This window comes from Charadrius vociferus, unplaced genomic scaffold, assembly GCF_000708025.1.
Source record: "Charadrius vociferus isolate BGI_N301 unplaced genomic scaffold, ASM70802v2 scaffold411, whole genome shotgun sequence".
NCBI classification, from domain to species: Eukaryota; Metazoa; Chordata; class Aves; order Charadriiformes; family Charadriidae; genus Charadrius; species Charadrius vociferus.
Genome location: NW_009646935.1, coordinates 3,666,523 through 3,685,843, shown reverse-complemented (window position 1 = coordinate 3,685,843; position 19,321 = coordinate 3,666,523). Strand labels below are relative to the sequence as shown.

Sequence of the window (19,321 nt, the reverse complement as noted above, 5' to 3'; positions counted from 1 at the left end):
CAGACCCTGTTAGACCTCTGTGTTCTTGCTCCTGGCCACGCTACAGAGTGGGGTTAGCTCCTTCCAGCTGGTTTCGTGATCTGCCTCCTTCCTCCAATGTCCTCAGCCCCACTTCCCTGCAGAGAGAGACTAGGTGGACAGTAAAGGCTCTTTTATTGACAGGTCAGAGCACGGCTCAGTTTTGCAGTCCTACATAGTGGCTGTCCCACGGAGTCCCTCACTTCGGCAGAGACTGTAGCGGCGTGCCCTCGGGAGCGCTGATTTGTGGTGGCCCTTTCGCTCTGGAAGAAAAGAAGGCACATTTGGGCTGATGGTCAGAGGAGCAGGAAGCCTGACAGCCCCGATCCCAAGCAGACTCCGTGTGCAGGGCAGGATGGAGCTGACTCACTCTGCCTTCTCGATGTCCTCGATGCCCTCGGGCAGGCGCACGTTGAGCGTCTCCGGGAGCAGGAAGGCCACCGAGCCGCAGCACACTGCTACCCCACAGTAGGTCACCTCGGGCAGAGACCTCCACACCTCGTCCAGCAGAAACACAAGTGGGGCCAAAGCCCCTCCAAGGCGTGCCACGAAGGAGGTGTACCCCATCCCATTCTGCCTGGAAAGGTAGGGCACCGTGGTGATGCAGACCACCACGAGAAGGAGATAGATACTTCTTTCATGTCAGACCTTGGCAAAAAGCGCAGATTCTTTGCCCCTTCCCCCTATTTTTCTGTAAGTTCTGAGGCTTTCCTCCCTCCAGGTTTTTCCTCTGCCGGGCTTTTTCTAACTTGTTTTTTTCTTTCTTCGTATCTTCCTACAATGATAATATTTCCCAGAGAGCAACTGTAGCTGCTGTGATAAATAGATTTCTGTCTGAGAAGGAAGCTCCCCACTAAAAATACCTGCTCTAAAGTGGTTTCTGCTTTAAATGTCTAAAACCCTGAGTGCATTTTCTACCCATCCTCCTAGTAAGTCCTCTGATCTGCTGAGAGCAAACCTGTGAGCACCTTTGGTTGTGCTGTAGCTATAAGCCCAGGAGAGCTTGGAGAGGAGGCCAAAAATAAGACCTGGGACCTGTTCCACTTACTAATTTTCAGGGGATGGGTGACATTTCACATTGACGACAGGCGTGCCCGGACCTACTCGTGCATATGCAGAATAACCACTGCAGAAGGAACCAAGGCTTTTGTCTTTACCTGTCAATGTCTTTAAGCATGTAAAAATACAAACCAGCCTGAGAAGAAAAGTAGCAGATCAGTGCGCTCGCTCCAGTTTAAATACGCATCGTTCCCCACACATGACAGACCAGTGAAAGTTAAAGGACTGTATGGCAGAGAAGGGTACTCTGGGTGGGGAGGGACGGGGGTGACATAATCCACAAGCCCTGCTGTAATCATGAGGGTTTTTTCAGACTTTCACAAAGAAACTGGTGAGGCGATTCCCTCCACCAGTCTCAGGTGTATCCCAAACTATGCTGATGCTAAATCTGGTTTTATGTCACCATTACCCAGGTATTTCAAATAAGCTCTCTTTTTCCTCCTGAAAGGCTAGTTAATCCCTGCTTTAATATCATCTGATGTCCAGAAGACTGTCAAACGTGGTAGTATGTCTCCCTTATAAAACTTGATAGTTCAAATGACTATTTTCAGGGTCTTATAACAGTTATTGGCAGATTATCAGAGGGAACTAAGACTTTACTAAGCACAGATGCCTTATGGAGCTCAAAAATCTTCCCACACAGAATACTCCTCACCTTTCGCCACATCCTTCTATCAACATAACCTAACGACACATAACCCAGGTGAAAAAAAAGGGTGGCTTTCTGCCCCTCTCTCGTGAGTACGTGTAATCCCTAGAACCTGCTACTTCTAGAGGCAAGGTGCTGATGTGGTGCTGATGTGGAAGACCTGAGGGCGACATCTTGCCGAGGCTCTGGTGGTACACTCAGGCAAGTGGCATCTCTTACCTTAGTACGGTGGGGTAGAGCTCAGAGGTGTACAAGAAGACAGTAGTGAATGCAGCTTCTGAGAAACCTTTGCCTGTAATGGCTACTACAGAGCGCAAGGAGGTGAAGGCTAGGAGGAAAGAAAAGACATTTATGACAATGGTCAAAGCGCAGCCTCTAGGAAGAAGCTTCTTTTGTGGCTTCAGGTACAAGAAGGAAGGGGGTTCAATGCTCCGGCAGACAAAACAGGGGGCTTCATAGCCCTGGAGCTGCTGCCTCCAAATTCTGGTTCAGTAAGTTTGGTAACTATTAGCCCCAGTGGGAGCTGAACTGATGAAAGGATGGGTCCTGACATTTCCCATTGGACAATGTCTGTAGTGATGATAGGCACTTCACCTTGCCATCACTGGACACTTACTAACCACTTCACAGTGACTGGAGAACATCTGTTGCTGTCAGATGTTGGGGTTAGCCCACATTAGCAACCTTGTCCCACAGTTGCTGTTCTAGGAGGACGACATCTCCATACAGAGTTGCCTGTGGGCAAAATCTGCCATTCCTCTTCTATAGCACTGCATGGAATTGAAACCTCCCCTTTAGCCAGTACTGCATATAGCAGAAGAGTGTCTCACGCTTGGGAATGATGATGTTGGCTCCTATGCATAGTCCGGTCAGGATGAGTGCCCACGCCTGACTCTGCCGTCGTCCAACCCGATTCACCACCACATACATGATTATCTTGGCTGGAATCTCAATGATGCCAAAGACAAACTGGGAGAGGTACATGTTGAGCCCAAAGCCAGTTAGGTTCATGCTCATGCCGTAATAGGAGAAGGCAACACCAAACCTGTGAGGAGTGCGTGGAAGATGGGGATTAGGGAAATCCAACCGGGGAACGGCAGGCCAAATTTCCTGTGCAAAGTGACACTGCTTACCACACAGCGCCAGAACACAGAGAGATCTTCCGCAAGACTGGTGTCCTGAATAAGCTGATGTAGGAGTAGCTCTCTCCTGGCTTTTTGTCTGTTGCCATCCTTCTGAGGGCCTGGGAGAGGTGGAAAGAAGAAAATAGCTCAGCTGCTGTACATTTAAGATCGAGACGTGAAACTTTAGATGGGCTGGAGCCTGTGCCCTTCCCAGTGCCAGCTCCACCTTGCGTTTTCCGTACGTTCCCATTGCAGAACAGTTCTCTGGGCATACATTATCAGAGACATGTCTTCCTACAACTTTATAGATTGCTTACCATTTTAGAGCTTTTTTTCTTCCCATGGCTCCTTCTCCCCTCTTACCTACATACCCCAGGTGGCAGAAAGGATTGCAGAAAAATGGCAAATCATGGTGGTAGCGAAGTCAGCATTGGCCAGTTCCACCCTCTTCCCCACAGGGTTGCCTGAAGTTGTGTCAGGTCTCAGGCAGAAGCTAACAGCGAGCTGCATGCTTTATTCTCATGAGCACATTTATATAAAGTGTGATTATTTATACATCTGTTTGTATAAATACAGAATATATAAAAAAGTCAGGCACTGAGAAGTGAGCCCTGCCCATAAGGAAGAAGAGAGTGCTTATTCACAAAGTCTTTTAACAATTGGATGAGGGGTAAGTACCAGGAAAGTTGGTAAGTTCTACTCGCTGGCTGAGATGCAAGAGATTCACACAATTCTGCAATGCAGGCAGCTATACCTAAGCTAGTTGCCGTGGGCTCCCTGTGCAGTTAATGGAGATCTCCAGTAGAATTGGTGGAGTCATTTTATCCTGCAGCAAACAACTGCGTTTGGTCAGAAGAACCACGTGCTAACCTCCATCGGCTATTCATTAGATCGCAGACTGTAAAGGAGACTGCAGACAGTGAAGATGTTGGGAGAGATGAATTCCTCACAGGACAGCCTTGCTTCACCATGTCCAAAAATCATCGGGGTAGGACAGTTACAACTGATTCGGCTATGAATCACAGGAAACCTTGAGGAGAGAGTCTGCTTAACTCATTACATGTGTTCTGAAACTAATATCCTCTTCAGAGAAAGCAAAGCCTTTGCCAAAGCTTTTGCACAAATACTTAATACCAGGCACAGAGCCGCACAGGGAACCTACAACTTAGACAGATGAAGAGGGCCTGCTGCATCTTGGACCAGAGGATCATCTTCTCCAGTGCCTTGTCTCCAACAGCATCCTGCAGTGGAGCCTACAGAAGAGCTGGGCAAGCACGTAGAGATATTCCCCTAGAAATGTCACCGCCTCCAGCCGTTCAGGGGCTTTCTGAACCAGACAGGGTGTCTGTCTGTTTAGCACCTTGATGATCCTTTCCCATGTTATCTAGGGGTTTGCTGAGCCCATGTTTTTCTTTTATTTTTGTACACCCATCTCTGGATCTGGTAACTTTTGTTAATACTGCATGTATGGCAAGTTAGTTATTTTTTTAAACTTTTACCTTTTTTTTTTTTTTTACCTTTTTCACAGACAAATAGTAAGTCTTTTCATCCAAATGCGTAGGATGAATCATAGCACTGATAACACACTACTTCTGCAGTGCTGAGAATTTCAGTATTAGATTCAAGTTACCCTGTTGGCATTCTGTCCTCTCTTTAAGTTGCATTATTTGCTATTAAAATGGGTAATATAAGACATTAACATGGAAAACATCTTCCAGTATGTATTGTTAGCCAGATTTCTTGGCATGTGGAAGGAGAGAGAGAGAGAGACAGAATGGCGAGAGGCTGAGGAAACTTAAAATGCACATAATTCAGTGATGGCTGGGGAGGGAAGAGGGTGAGGGAATCTACTAGTCTACAGCATCACCTACAATTAAGATGGTGCTGAACAGTTATGGGGGCTGGGGACTTGCTGAAATATCTAATAAAAAAGAAATCCCAGCCCAAGGAGCTCTCTGGTTAAAAGAACTGAACAAATGAAAGAAAGCATTAGGAAAGGGAAGAGGATAGCTATAAGTAAGAGTATGTTTCACTAGGGAAGAGCTAAGATTTTATTTCTAATTGTGTACTATTCTTTGTAGATTTTGGATGAGTGACAAAGCTCTTCATACTGAAAAAAGAATTTCACACTGGGAAATCCCTTAATCAGTTCTGTAAGTCAATGCTATTAAACCTGAGAGTACGTCAGTAATGTGCTGTGCAATTATCCAGAGATTATACGTGTTTCAAAGTTCAGTCTTCTGAAATGAGGAAAATCAGTTGTTACCTTAATAAGCCATCAAAACACACCAATGCACGGTCAAGTCAATTAAGCAAACTAGAATCGGGCGGTTCTGTGTTGCCTGTGTGTGTGGATATGGACAAGAAAAAACAAGTATGTGCCTATAAATGTCATGAATCCAGGAAGGTGTCACAACTGCAAGCCTTCCTTGATTGTGGCCCAGTGGTCACAGCATGGTGTGACTCGGTGCAAGGCTGTGACAGTGGGGAAGCCCCAGGTGCATTTCCTAACCCTCAGAATGGTGTGAGGGTGCAAGCCCATGCCCTTCCTGGTGAAAAACTGCACTCTGAAATACAGTCATCAGTCAAGGCTAAATGAAAGAGGTTATAATCAGTTATTTTTACATATTTGGTCAGAGCTACTGGCTTGATTAAAGGCAACGGAGAGTCACACTCAACTGCTGTCTGCCACAACCAGTAAATTCGTAATTTCTCATATGATTAAACAACATGTTTCTGTTGTAAATCGGAAGGGCTGAACACCTCTTCAGCAGATATTAAGAAGCTGCTTTAAAAAATGGCATGCTGGGCAGGATAAGACAGTGGTGTGGATGCAGAAGCACCGGCTGCACACAGAGATGCAGCTGGACCATGACAGCAGAGCACAAGGCTCCTGTGCTGGTGCCAGGGGTTTCCCATCTTCCTCTTTTGGTAAGAGGAAAACCAATGGACATGAAAGGAAAGATTGATGTTTAATGAACCACAGACTTCCGTACCTGCTGGATTTCACAGCTGAGCTTTGTTGCTCTTGAGAAAGCCGAGACAAATCACGTGGACCAAATTAGTCAGAAGTGACAGGCGTGCAGCCATACAAGCCTGGCTGTGAAGGGCTGTTGTGAGCACTGACTATGCGCTGGTGTCTCTCCAAAGGGAGAGACCAGCTTCTCCCTGGCCCTTGAGTCCTCCCTAGAGCTGGGATATTACTTGAGCTTATCACCATCCCCTGGAGCCACCAGCGTGTCCTTAAGTAAGCATCATGGACCAAGGTCTCAACATTTGTGAGTCTGAATGCAGAAATATGTTTTAAGATAGAACTCAGCACAAGACGAAGATCTCCAGATCAGCTTCATACTTTGAGCTTTGTAGTTGAAAATAGGCAGCTATTTTTTAGCGTTTTCCTTCCCCTTTATTTGTTCAGTCACTTAGCTGAGCAACTTTGCTCCATCCTTTACAACTCTAGGGTCAAGCAAAAATGGATTCAAACCAGTGGGTAGGTGCCTACTTTGCCCAACGCCTCACCCTTGCTACATTCCTTTAAAATTGCTGGCGGAGCCATGACTGACTTGAGAGCAGAGCTTTAGCCAGGGGAAAAAGTTGATTATGCCAAATGTTCTTTACACCCATGTTTCCCCCTGGGGCACTATGGCTGACAGTCTTCCAGTTTCGCACGTACGCTAAAGGCAGCCTGAGGTGGACTAGCCTTTACATTCTTGGATAACACTACATGTAGTATCTCAAGTGCAGTATGAGAGAAAAAAATATGGTAACTACGTGCTAGTCGTATGTGTCTGCTTTCTGCTAGCGCTGTACCAACACTTGGCAAACACTACGGGCAACCAAGGAGGCAAACACTGAGCTGCGCAAATTGCTTATGCACCTGCACACTCTTCTCTCTGTTATGGGAGCGATGCCTCTGCCTTATTTTTTCAGGCTGTGCTTCTCTCTCGCTGCGTATTTAGTGCCGTGTCCTCCAGGGCATTGGGGCTTCTTGTCGTGGCAATAATGGATGGAAACACACTCCACCTATTGAAGGGGATTTCTGGCCTTATGGGAGCTGAGCTGCTGCTTTACCTTTAGGAGTGGATGTGGCTACTTCCTAGAGTAAAATGGTCCACCCTGTGGACCACAGTGCCCCACAGACCACACTGCAGGCTGAACATCGTTTCAGGTATCGAATAGAAGTAAAATATAGAGAGAGAAAATGGGAGAGGAAGAACGAGTGTCTGGATCTTCAGTTTCTCACCTCTGGTGAGACAGCGAAGTCCTTCCTTCCGTTCATTCTTGCACATCTAAGCAGATGCCTGTGAGCTTGTTTCACTTGGCCATTGGCTATGAGCCACCGGGCAGACTCTGGGACCCACCTGGTGTGAGGAGAGAAGACAGTGTTCCTGTTGGCGCTCCATGTTTTCCACCACACACACATGGCCCTGGCCAAAGAGAGGGGGTCTTCTCCATGGGACTTCAACCTCAGCTAAAAATAGCAACTGCAGTGCGTAAGAATAAGAGTCATGGGACACCCTTGTTACGCATACATGCTGTTCCACCCTTAAAGGAGTACAGTCTGCTAACTGAAGTATGTCAAGCCAAAATTTTTATCATGTGATCTTTGATCAAATCTTGAATTTTTTGAGCTGGAGTTTCAAACTCCTATCAATTAAAACTGGCCCAGAGAGTTTATATTTACAGATTCATGCTTTTTGAGACTCTTTAAACTTTGAAATTGTAGGATATAAAAAATAACAATATAGAAAAGAGTTAGCAGGCTCTACACTTACTCTGTTAATTACTAAAATAGTGTGTTTTTCACAATAATCAAAGCCTTCTGCACAAGAGTGTCAACTGTGGTCTAAATCATTGCGGCTACAGCCCCCAGTTAAGTATCCATGCTAGACGAGTGACAAGGGATGCTCTACTGCTGTAGGGCTAATTAGCAACTCTGAGAGGTCTGCTTAGCAGACCTGTGTAGGGTGGGAGTCCTGTGACTCTTATTTTTCTGTCTGTTCCAGAAAAAGATCCAGCACTTGTCATAAACTAGCATCCACGACTCCCTCTTCTTGGGCTTCTCTCTGATCTTGCATCTTGTTGCAGTGCATGGTTACGTGGCCCTGTTCGGCCCAGAGCTTCCCAGACCACAGTGCAGCCCATCTGGCATGGAGGGTACATGGTGTTTTGTGGGTCTGCATAGCGGTCAGGGTCCAGAAGACATTGGAAATACCCCACAGTGGCTACACTCTGCTAGACGAGCTAACACCTTCCTCCTGCTACCCAAATCTGTCCCCTGAGAGAAGCAGAAAACAGAATGTGCTGTTCTCACGGAGGCTTTCAGCTGAGCATCCTGTGCAGTCAGTGGGAAGACTTACAACCTTGAAGAAGTACGTGGGTATGAAGTCTACTGAGGTCACGCAGTTGTCAAAAATCTCTCACCGGAGTCTCCCACTGGAGCGGACCGAGACCAGTTCCCTGTAAGCTGTTGGTGATTAATGTGCCCTAAACCAGGTTACAAAAAAACTAATGAACGACTGCTGTCACTATTCAAGCGGTAGCCAAAAAGGTTGTGTAGAGCAAAAACCTTTGCAGAACTAGTCTTCTGGAGGGTTTTCAATTCCTTCCCATAAGCTTATAACCCAATGCACCTTAAGAAATACAGGGTGAAAGATGGCATTTTGCACTCATTGCCACCATTTCCAGAGTATAATATTACGCCTTTTGATTGTCTAATGTCTCAACTGAGTTCTGACATTGTGGCAACACTATCTACAGAGTGTGCTAAATTAGATTTTGATTCTGTACTTCAAGGGCTTTTGATTATCCAACAATCACTGACCGCTTGGGTGCTTGAATTTTGATCAGACTGCAGTATATTTTGTTGGAGAACTAATCCCCATAAAAGGCACTAACATACAAGAAAAAAAAAATCAGCTATCATGGAAAGGGTGAGTCCAAATATATCTGTAAATTTCAGCACTTCCCAGGACTCATTTTTTTATGGCTGGTTGTCCTAGAGAAAGAGCAAACCAACTCAAACTAAAAAAGCTAGCAGAACACATATTTCAGTTGTGTTGGACTTGATCGGCCAAATATCAGCTGTTACTCTTTGCCAGAAAACCCTCATGGGCAGCGAAACAATACTTCTTTTTTGAGCCATTGATTAACAACAGCATGAGTTTATATCCCATTTTTCATAAGTATTATTTGAGATTTTTCTGCTAGGTCTGTGCAGCTATTTAATTGACAACTTCATGCTGATGGACAGATATAGCAAGCAAGAAAACCGTAATCTCTAGAAGCCTCTTTGATGGCAGCTGAAAGGCAGTTTCAGCATTTGGATATCACTCCTCCTCCTCAGCGATTATGCTTATAATTTTGGGGTGCAAGTGTCTAACAATCAGAGCTTATTCTGCACGGTTTCCAGCTAGGGCTCCCCATTGCCCTGAGAGACATGTCTGCGATTTCTGCAGTGTGGTCCAGCCCCGCACCGATGTCCAAGGAGAAACAAACAACCACCCTAAGGTGGAGGAGACCCAGACCCCCATTTCTGAATGTTGTCAGTGGGGCAGTTGTGGGAATACCTGCTTGCTTATTTCAACACGGGACTTTTGTCCAGCCAGGAAATGGAGCTGCTTATTCAAAGGACTGTTTTGGATCATCAAATAAGTTGAACTGATACACTTCACATTACAGTCACAGTATCGGGGAATCATGTAGACTGTGTTACTACATGAAAAAAAGAAGAAGGAAAATGACTTACTTTAATTAAATGGACTGTCTCCCATTTTAAGGCTTAAGGGATGTCAGGTATTTCTTAAATAAGGCTACAGGAGGGAAATAGCCCACAGAAAGCGGATGTATTTGACCCATCAGGATGGTTACACAGCTGAGAAAGGCTGTGGGAAGTTGTCGTGGTTTATAATATAAATGCAGCTGACCTAGCCTGCAGATGCCATTGGGTATACGGAAAAAATGGTACCAGAGGTATCCTCCCCAGTGAGGTGGGGACAGAGGATGGATAAATTATTTATCCTGAATCTACCAGGGATGCGTCCTGGCCCTGCCTCCCTTTTGCTTGCTCTGATCACCACTGACAGTGCTTGGAGCACCAAATCCTGCTCCTTCGCGCTGCAACCGGTCCCCCAAATGCCTGTCCTCAGCCCCAGTCTGGCCTTGTTGGAGGTGAGGAGAGCTGAAACCCAGTTTTCAAGAGCTGCCGAGCCTGGGCGATCCGAGTGCAGGACACAGGTGGGTCCTGCTCCTCTTTGGGTTGCTGGAGCCAATCTCCTAGGATCAGCGTTGCGACGTTTGCCAGGCTCGCAGAGCGGAGGAGGCAGATCACAGCCCGCTCCCATCCCCACCCACCGTCCGGCTGCAGGTGGCTGCACTCACCACAGGCAGACAATGCTCAGAAGACAAGGTCCTGTTACGGCTACCAACAGCCAGTGCCATTCCCGCACCAAGTACGCTACCATGGCCAGCAGCATGTTCCCGATGCTCCAGAAGATGCTAGTCAGGATCCCGGAGAAGGTGCGGTGCTGGATGTCCACCCACTCCATGCCTGCAAGGAAGTAACGTTCAGCTGGGACACACAGGACTTCTCCAGGAAGGGGTCTGCAAGGCTTTTTAACAAGGGCAAAGTGGGGTAATGTCCCTGATCTTCTCCTCCAGGAGAGTGCCGCTGTTTGGCCAACATCTGGCACATTTAAAATGTTCATCCACAGTGCTTAATCTCTTGCAAATCTGCAAGCAACTAAACCACAACACCTTAAAAGAAGAAATACTGGACATACAGTAAGAAACAGTGCTAAAAACAGCTTAGGTGATACTTTTTTTTTATCCCTTTCAATAGCATTCTGATGGTTGTCTTCATCAAATAGATAATTTTTTTTTTCCCTAACCATCTTGCCTGCACAGTTTCCCATTTCTCTGCCCACTCATTATTCCAGATGAAAGTGATATATTAAGATGAATTGTCGTTTATGTGGAATCTACCCGAAGTACATCCTAATGCACATGTAAAGCCAGAACAGATGGTGGTCTCCTTGTTTGTGTGTGAACTAAAAGCCAATTTTCCTCCAAAGATCTGGACATCTTGCAACAACCTCTAACAATTAGAAATGTCTCTCCCAAGCTCTACTTTGCCTTGCAGGCATCAACCTTTATAACAATAAAAATACGTAGCAGGTCTTGGGATTTGTCAGGTCTTGTGTGGACTTTTTCAGTATTGAAGCCTTTTTAGCTTGATTTTGGCTGTATCTGCAAATATCAGGAAATTTTTGCTGCACCTGTAACTTGTTCTTAGGTACAATGAATCTTGCCTAGTATGTCCCAACTGTATCTACAAAATCATCCAGTGCGCTGTTGGGTTCCCTGAAGTTTGGCGCTTGTTTTTATTATGTAATTACCTAAATTCTTCAGCTTCAGTTTTGCCTAGCTCTGTATGATTATTTTTTTCCTGTGGTTCTTTTCCCCTACCTCTTTCTAAAAATACAGGCTGGGAACTTATGAAGACTGTGAGCAAACTCAAGTCTGGGGAGGTAGAAACACCCCGCGAATGACACACTGTCCTCCTCCTGCTGAGAACACGGCAACGCGGATGAATTGTGTGTTTGAAGGGTGAGAACTCAGCATCAGAGGAAAGGGGCAGATACTTTGGTTTATGGTGTTATTGTACTACTGATGATCCCTAACAGGAATTGGGTAGCACGGATTGCAAGTGTTAATGTTGCAACAGAAGTGCTAATAGGTGGTTGTTGTGTTTTGAGTAGACTGTTAAAGCATTAATTAGACTAACAGAAAATTGTAATTACTGGATCCTCCAAGAGGGATGTTCTTTTGGCTGCCTGTAGTGAAACTGCACACATGACGATTTCCAAATCCCTGTTCCTACTACCTCTGCTCTCTCCGGTAGACAAGTCCCTACCTACCTGCTGCCTGCCAGAAGCCCCCCGTACAACCGGCCACCCACAAACCCCCACAGACACTTACCCAAAGGCAACACGATAAGGGAGACACCGCTCAGGGCCACCCCGGTGAGGGTCCGCGTGATGGACAGCATGGTGTAGGAGACGGAGGCGGCGCTCAGCATCCCAAATATGAGAGAGCACACAAGCGACAGCAGGAGCATGGCTTTCCGTCCGAACCTGCCACAAGCACAGGCTGGGTTACCGTGGCTGGAAACCTGTCCCAGGAGTAGGGTTTGAAATGGGGCAAGCCAGAGACTCAAGAAGGAAAATGAAAATGTTGCCCGCTCTGCAAAAAGCCCAAGATGCGACGCCCCAGGGAGGAGGAAACAGCTCTGGATGTAGCCGGTGCCACAGTGGTGCAATCATCCCATGCAAAGGACCAGCCTGATCCATGAGCATCAGAAAGAAGGGTCTCCAATAGAAAGAGCAGCCCTGATCAAAACAATATATGGGGCTCCCCTGTTCGACACCATCATCAAAAGCAGTGAGCGATGTCAGCTTGAAATCCCGTGCTGCTGGGACACCCTGCTCCCTCCAACGGCTGTCCCCATGCCTGGCTCAGCATGTTCTCCTCCCCTGGCTCACTCAGGACCAGCTACTGCCACCACTCTCGAGGATGAGAGAGACCTGTGATGCTTTTACCCTGATCCTTGGAAAGAAAACAAAGAATCCAAAAGAAAATAAAATTAATCCAATTGTCATCCCACATGTGCAAATAGACCTGATGTCCTAAGGGGTCTGTGGGGAATCTTCTAGGAGATTGTTCTCTAAGGGTTTTGGAAGTTGTAGGACCATCTTATCCCTGGTGCAGAGCACTGTGTGGAGAAATACAGAATATCAAATACACGCAAATGCACATGTATACATATAGAGAGAGGGACAGCGAAATATCTCTGTATGTATGTCTACACAACCTATGAAAATCTAAAAATCAAAATGGAGCACAAGGCATCAGTCTTCTGGTGAACACCAGCACTGCATATGATGAAAGCTTAGGTTCAAACTGGAGTAGTAAATCAACCCTGTCAACAGGTGATGTTAGTCTATAGGCACTGAAATCCTGGTCTGATTTTGCCTTTAGGGCTCTCTTAGTGGCCTGAGAAGGATGATGGCAAGAATAATTGCACCAGGGGAAAAAGTGATGTGCCAGGACATAGTGCCACAATAACATTCCTAAAAATGATCATAAATGCAGCAGCTAGTTAGTGAATCTACTGGAGAAAAAAACCAGCTCCTGGCTTGGGCTTAGGCAGTTTGCTGGATCTGCTTTGAAATTTAGGCAGAGCCAGTTTGCAAAAGTCATTGCAATGCCCCTGGCTCGGAGCAGCAAACACCCAGAAACACACCAGAGCTCGATCCAGTTTCCAATAGGGTGACTGCCTACGAAAGAAGATACATTCTTTAAATGAGTATTTTTTCTTGAAAATATAGTAGGAAGGATATAAAGCCCTAAGATTCCCTGCAGTGCGCAAGGCAGCTATTTATGGACCCATTACTAGATTCTCTCAGCAAATGCATGCCACCTGCTAGGGAACCAGAGGCGAGCTGGCAGGATTGAACTGCAGGCTACAGGGAGGCTGCTAGAAATAATGCTTTTAAAATTGTCTTCAAAGGGAGAGGTAGGAAAGCACAATCTCTGAAGGATTAAACGCAGAAAATACAACAAAAGGAGCAAACTGCACAAGCATAAGAATTAATAAAAAAGCCATTTTCATGAATATCCCAATCTGGAAGTCGGCCAAAACATCATACAGCTAATTCAGTACAAGGACAAGGTATAAAAGGAGTGTTTGGAAAAGAGCAGACAATAACAGAAATTATATATATATATGTATATGTATTTGCGTGTAACCGTTCACAGTGAAGGTTGTTGGAGGGTTTACCAGGGTAAAATTTGTCAGTAGAGATGTTCTCAACTCCAAATGTCTGTAGAGGCTTAAAACAAAACCAACCCGAACTGTAGCAAAATGCCAGGACCAGATGGTTTTCACCCTGGAGCACTAGAGATGAAATCTCTGCATTACGCTTACCACAAAGAAGTGGGACCGCTTCTCTGCTAGAGAAAAGGAAGGTTGCTAATGGGGTTGCTTTTAAGGGGTATTAGGGGAGATGGGGAGGGCAAGACACCTGAGGTTTAATAAATTTACTGCAGATTTACTGGATGCGCTGCCCCCACTGCGATTACAGGGGCTGCAAGCCTTTCCTGACGTGACCTGTGGGCCCTGTGGCCAGGTAGCTCAGGTGGGCAGTGCACGGTCAGCTTGAGGGCACAGCTGGCTGTCAAACCCTCGTTAGCCACCACTTTAGCAGACTGAAGGGTCCCGCTCTGGCTAATTGGAAGTCAAGCCATAACTTGGTCTTTTTTTGTTAGTTGCTCTGAGTTTTCTCTACTTCTTTCTGTATCCTTTGGAGGTGGGGAAGGAGGGTGAAGGGAAATCAAAACTGCACACAGTATTCAAGATGTGGGGCCACCATGCATTTACATGTTCCTGCATAGTGATATTCTCTTTAATTTTTTATTCCTTTCCTAACGATTCTTAATTTTCCATTTGCTTTCCCAGGCACTACTTATTGCTGAGTGGATATTTGCCTAGAGCTGTCTGTCATAACCCCAAAGTCTTGATCCTGAGCAGCTACGGTCAGCTCAGGAGTCTCAATTTTAAGTGAGAAGTTAGAGTTGTTTCTCTCCCTATTGTAGGTTAATCTACCCTGAAATTTTGTGTTCTGATGTTCCTGTCCAGTCACAGAGCTCTTTAAGCTCCTTCTGCAGTTCTCCACACTCAGATCTTGCCTCTGGTCACTCAGCATCAGCTCCCCACTCGCTCCTTTTCCAGACAATTTACAAATGTGCTGAAAAGCACACAAATCCAAGCTCACGTCCCCACAGGTCTCCCTCCATTGTCACGACTGATCAGTTACATCTCCCCTCTCCTTCCTGGCGTTTAATCAATTATTTAGTCATGCAGAGACCTTCCTTCTTATGCTAGGGCAGCTCAGTTTCTTTAGGAGCCTTTTGTGAGGAAACTTCTTGAAATCCGTGGAGATGGTATCTCCCCTGTTCACATGCCTGCGAGCACATTCAAAGAAATCCAGTATGTTTGTAAGGCATGAATCTTTTGCAAAAACCCTGCTGATTCTTCACTAGTACGTCATATCTACCCATGTGGCCTCCGACTCAATCTTTCAGAATAGTTCCTACTCATTTGGCCGGTACAGATAGACGTCAGGCTACCTGGCATGTGGTTCCTGAGGTCTTTTTTGGACACCAGTTTACAACCGATTTGATACATGATACCTTCCCAGCTCCCTGCTGGGGAGGGGGGGTCACACAATGCCAACAGAGTTCCAGCTTTTTCATCCCGAAGGTCCTGTAGGGCTCCAGGATGGGCACTCCCTGCTCCTGGCAGTTTACTGGCACTCGCCTGGTGTATTTCTCCATGCCTTCTTCTATCATCTTATTTCAAAGCTCCAGCCCCAACACCTGCCCCTACACGTTCTCCCTCTGAGCACAAACTCATTTATGTCTCACACTACATCCTTTTTATTTCCAGATGCTGCTTTTACTCCTTGTTCTTCTTCTGACTCTTCCCCCTCACAATCCATTTGAAAAACAAATTATTCTTCATTTTGCTCTAGCAGAGACTTTCTCTTCTGCCTTATTTTGCCCTGCTCCTTTTCGTGATTCTGAATTTCTTTCCCTCCAACTGCGCTATAACACCATTTTAGATACAAAGCCAAGACACACAGTTTGAAGAGCAGCCAGGTGTCTTGGGTCCTTGTAAAAGTATACTGATACACTCCTGTGCAAAGGTAGGGATGTAAAAATGCCCATCCTCAGCACTAAGGCTCTGGGCGCTTCATACTGTGCAGCTGGTTCCCCTCTGCCGTGCAGTGATTTCGTAGCCTGCTGTACGCTAATGCTCGTTTGCTCCCAGAGGACGGAAGTCGGGAAGCGGTTTCCTGCGCAGGAAACTCGGACATTAAATAATGAATAGCGTACAGTGGATAGCACATCCTCATCGCATGCCTGTACTACGTGTTCTCTGGCAGGTTTCCTGGTTCTGCTGTTCACAAAAATATTTAATTTCTTAATTGATGCCCTTTCGAGGTTATTACTCAGACTTTTTTCAGGTTTACATTATCACATTCCAACATTTAGCCAGAGATTTGTTCCTGTTTTCCTCATTGCCTCAGCCCTTGCTTGCGGAATGCCTCCCTGCTTCTAAGAACCTCCTTGACCCTGCCTTTCAGTAATGACAGTCAGTTTTTGCTTTCTGGAGATTCTTTTTTTTTTTTTTTCAGATATGGAATGCGTTTGGTCTGAGCCCCTCACTTGGGTGTCCTTAACCAATTTCCATATTACTTGAAAGGAGTTAACCCTTTTAGACTCTTGTTTTGGCTTTCTCTTTTTTTTAGACTGTTGTCTTTTCTGAAATTGGTCTCACAGACAGGGGATTTTTTCAGTTTTTACTGTTCCTGTAGCAGTGCTGACCACAGCATTGTGGTCACCGTTGCAGTGCATCTACCTCCTAAACCAAGGCCAGAGCTACTTCTCTGGTGGGCTGTTAACTGCCTGTTCCATTAATTTAGGCAATGCATTGCTTCCCAGTATGACTTTAACCCACTTATCCTGTGAGAGGCTGGATTCTCCCTTTAGGATTGCGTTTTCTCCATTTTCTGCCCCTCTGATTCCCTTTTGCAGGTCACAGGTTTGTGAAGTTCTCGTCATGAAACTGCAGCCCTGGAGGAACAGCCTGAAAGGGGTCAAACCTGTCTGAGAGGTATCCAAATACCACGGCCCCCATCGTAACGCCGATGAAGAAGAAGGTTGCAGTCGCCTGGTTCAGTCCGCGCTGCTCGCACACCAGGTCCCACTGAAACACAAGGCCAAAATGACACTTAGTGCCCAGTTCAGTCTCTGTTGCCTTTTCACACCCCCTTCCCTCCAGCGGTCAGCTGTCGTGTCTTGTAATTTATATTGGCCAAATCTGATGGAGGGGTAGAATCCTGCACTACACTGCACATAGGGCAGTGCCGGAGTCCTGAAAAATGTAAAGTTGCATCTCACAAATCTCAAAGGCCTCCTGGTTATCTATCCCCACTGTGACAGCCTCTCTGTGGACACTTGTTGGGCATCAGAAAGCTTTCCTGGGTACAACTCATGATGGAGAGACCCCCTTTTTCCTCTGCTATGATAGCTGCTCTCAACCTGCCCGGGTGGACGTCTCCCCTGGCTCCCTCTGTCATGCTCCTGGGACTGCCCTGGTGAGATTTGCAGGGTGCCACACTGCGGTGAGCTCTAAGACGTGTCTCAGCCTTCGTTAGGGAATGTGGCGTTGATATCCAGTTGCTGTTGCCCTGACCAGTTTCCTTTGAAGTTCTCTGCGGAGGGAGGAAGGAGGGCAGAGGGGGAGTCAGGCCAAATACTTGCTCCTAATGCTAACTTACCGATTTCTTACTGAGAAGTTGGTCTAGACATTCTTCCTAATTAAGTTAATGAGCATCATTTTACTTTCTCGGAGGTGCAAATGTCGCTTAATCATTACAGAGTGCTGTGGCCAATCTGCAGAGTTAATTTTCTGTATGTGCAAACTTGGCAAAACTTAATTTAATCATCAACCCAGCCTTGCAGCCCCTCTGACGAGGCCAGCCAGACCTTGAGCAACCTTTCTTGCTGCAGGTGCAAAAGACTCCAGAGAAAGCCCTGGCCCCTTGAATGTGTCCCGAGGCCTCTGCACCATGGGTGCAGCACCACGAAGGTCCATGCTCAGTATCCGTGCTGCAGAACACCTCCCCTGCCTTCTCCCCCCGGGGTGATTTACACCTTTCTCCCTGAAACAGTGCAGAAATCAGGTACAGCCCTGGTGCGCATCAGATCCTCACCTCCATGCCTGCCAAAAGAAAGGGTGGTTGGGAGGAGGCACCAGCTCTAGGCTAAGACTTGGCCCTGCTCTCACTGAGACAGTCAGCTGCTGTCATATCCAGCCCAGCCATGTCCCTTTCATCTGACCAAATTGTCCCGTTCCCTAAGACCTCTTGTGATTTGGGCTGTTTTTCAAGGAAGGTAAAGCATTAACACCCAGAGGTATCACTGTCAGCCCTAGCAAAGTGTTTCAGGAGGTGAGTGGTTAATGTTTGATGGGCAGGGACCTTGGGCAGGCTCAAGGTTATGGCTGACCATCATGCTGTATCTCAGCAGGAGGCCCTTGGAGAACACATTTGGCTTGACAGCAAGAGGCACTGGTGGTAAGAGGAGAGAGGCAGCACGATCCTGGGGTACCCTGAGGAGGGGTAGCCAAAGGAATAGAAGTTGCAAAGTGTTTGGAAAATTAAGAAAGCAAGTCATGGGCTCATATGAAGTCCTGGCAGGGTGTAATCCTGTGCAAATGCCATGTGGCCCAAGCAGAGAAAATCCTGTATGTGTGTCTTCACCCCCTACCCCCAATCTCTCAATCACCTGGAGAAATGAAGATGCTTATAAGGAGAAATGTTGGCTTCTAACTATCAATCTAAGCAAGATGCCCGTAATAACAATAACAATAAATGTTGGCTTCTAACTCTGAGCTTCAGAGAGCTTCCCCATTCCCATTAGAAATTAGGAATTCCCCATTCCCCATTAGGAAATCTTCTCTAAACAAGTAATTTCCCCTGGTTAAAATGCAAAGATTCCCCTCTGATTCTGTACACCCAGTGACTACCTCTCCATCTACTCCTCAAAACACTGAGCTGATTTAATTTTCGGCTAGATCACAGCCAGGCATTACCTGGGTGGAGATGGTGGAGGTGAACTGCGAGTGGTCATAGACCCATCCGTGCTGGCAGTGCTGGATGATGGAGCTGTTTTCTGGTTGCAGAGAAGAATTGAGCAGCAGGTGAAACTGGGGCTGCGAGAACATCTCACAGGACCTGAAAGTGCCGTCAGGCTCCCGGGGGATGCTGATGAGCAGAACTTCCTCCATGGTGAGGTTCACAAATGCCTCTTGGTGTGGAATTGCACAGTGATGAGGGGGGGTAGCAGCAAGAAAATTGTGCAGCAGAAAATGCATGGGAAGGTTGATTCTTGGGAGGCAGAGGATAAACAAAATCAAAATCTGGAATCTGCCAAAGCCTCCAATTTCCAGCAAGAGATCCTCAAACTTCATCTTTTCTGTGGAGTTTGCTCATTCAGAGCAGCTATGTACCAAGGAGCAGCAACATGAGCTTGAAAAGTGGTCTCTGTCCTTGGAGCTCAACTTCCCATGGCTTTTCATACAGCCACATTGTTGGACTTTGAGACCTTGCTGAAAGTTTGTCAAAAGTCACAGTGAAACTCTCCATTTGGGGTAGAGCCAAAGAAACGATCCTGTGTGCGCACAACATATCCATTTCAAGTGGACCCAGCACAAGGTGCTTTTCCTCCTGTTGGAGGAAAGAACAAGAGTCCTTCCCTCCTGTTGTAGTTTTTGATAGGGAGATCCACATTGGGAAAGGGGGCTGTGGGAAGCGTGCTGTGAAAGTACTCTCATTTCTGGTGT

At 46.4% G+C, this 19,321-nt stretch overlaps 1 protein-coding gene across 1 annotated transcript; it reads right to left on the bottom strand.

The window, feature by feature from the left end:
* Positions 1-217: 217 nt before the first annotated feature.
* Positions 218-19,030, bottom strand: SLC22A7 (solute carrier family 22 (organic anion transporter), member 7). Its single transcript, XM_009894862.1, has 10 exons — positions 18,572-19,030; positions 16,578-16,681; positions 11,830-11,984; positions 10,231-10,399; positions 7,094-7,211; positions 2,860-2,969; positions 2,557-2,771; positions 1,946-2,054; positions 389-595; positions 218-281 (listed from the first exon to the last, which is right to left on the bottom strand). The coding sequence occupies exons 1-10, from the start codon at positions 18,947-18,949 to the stop codon at positions 218-220; spliced, it is 1,629 nt and encodes a 542-aa protein (XP_009893164.1). The 5' UTR covers positions 18,950-19,030.
* Between the last annotated feature and the right edge of the window lie 291 nt (positions 19,031-19,321).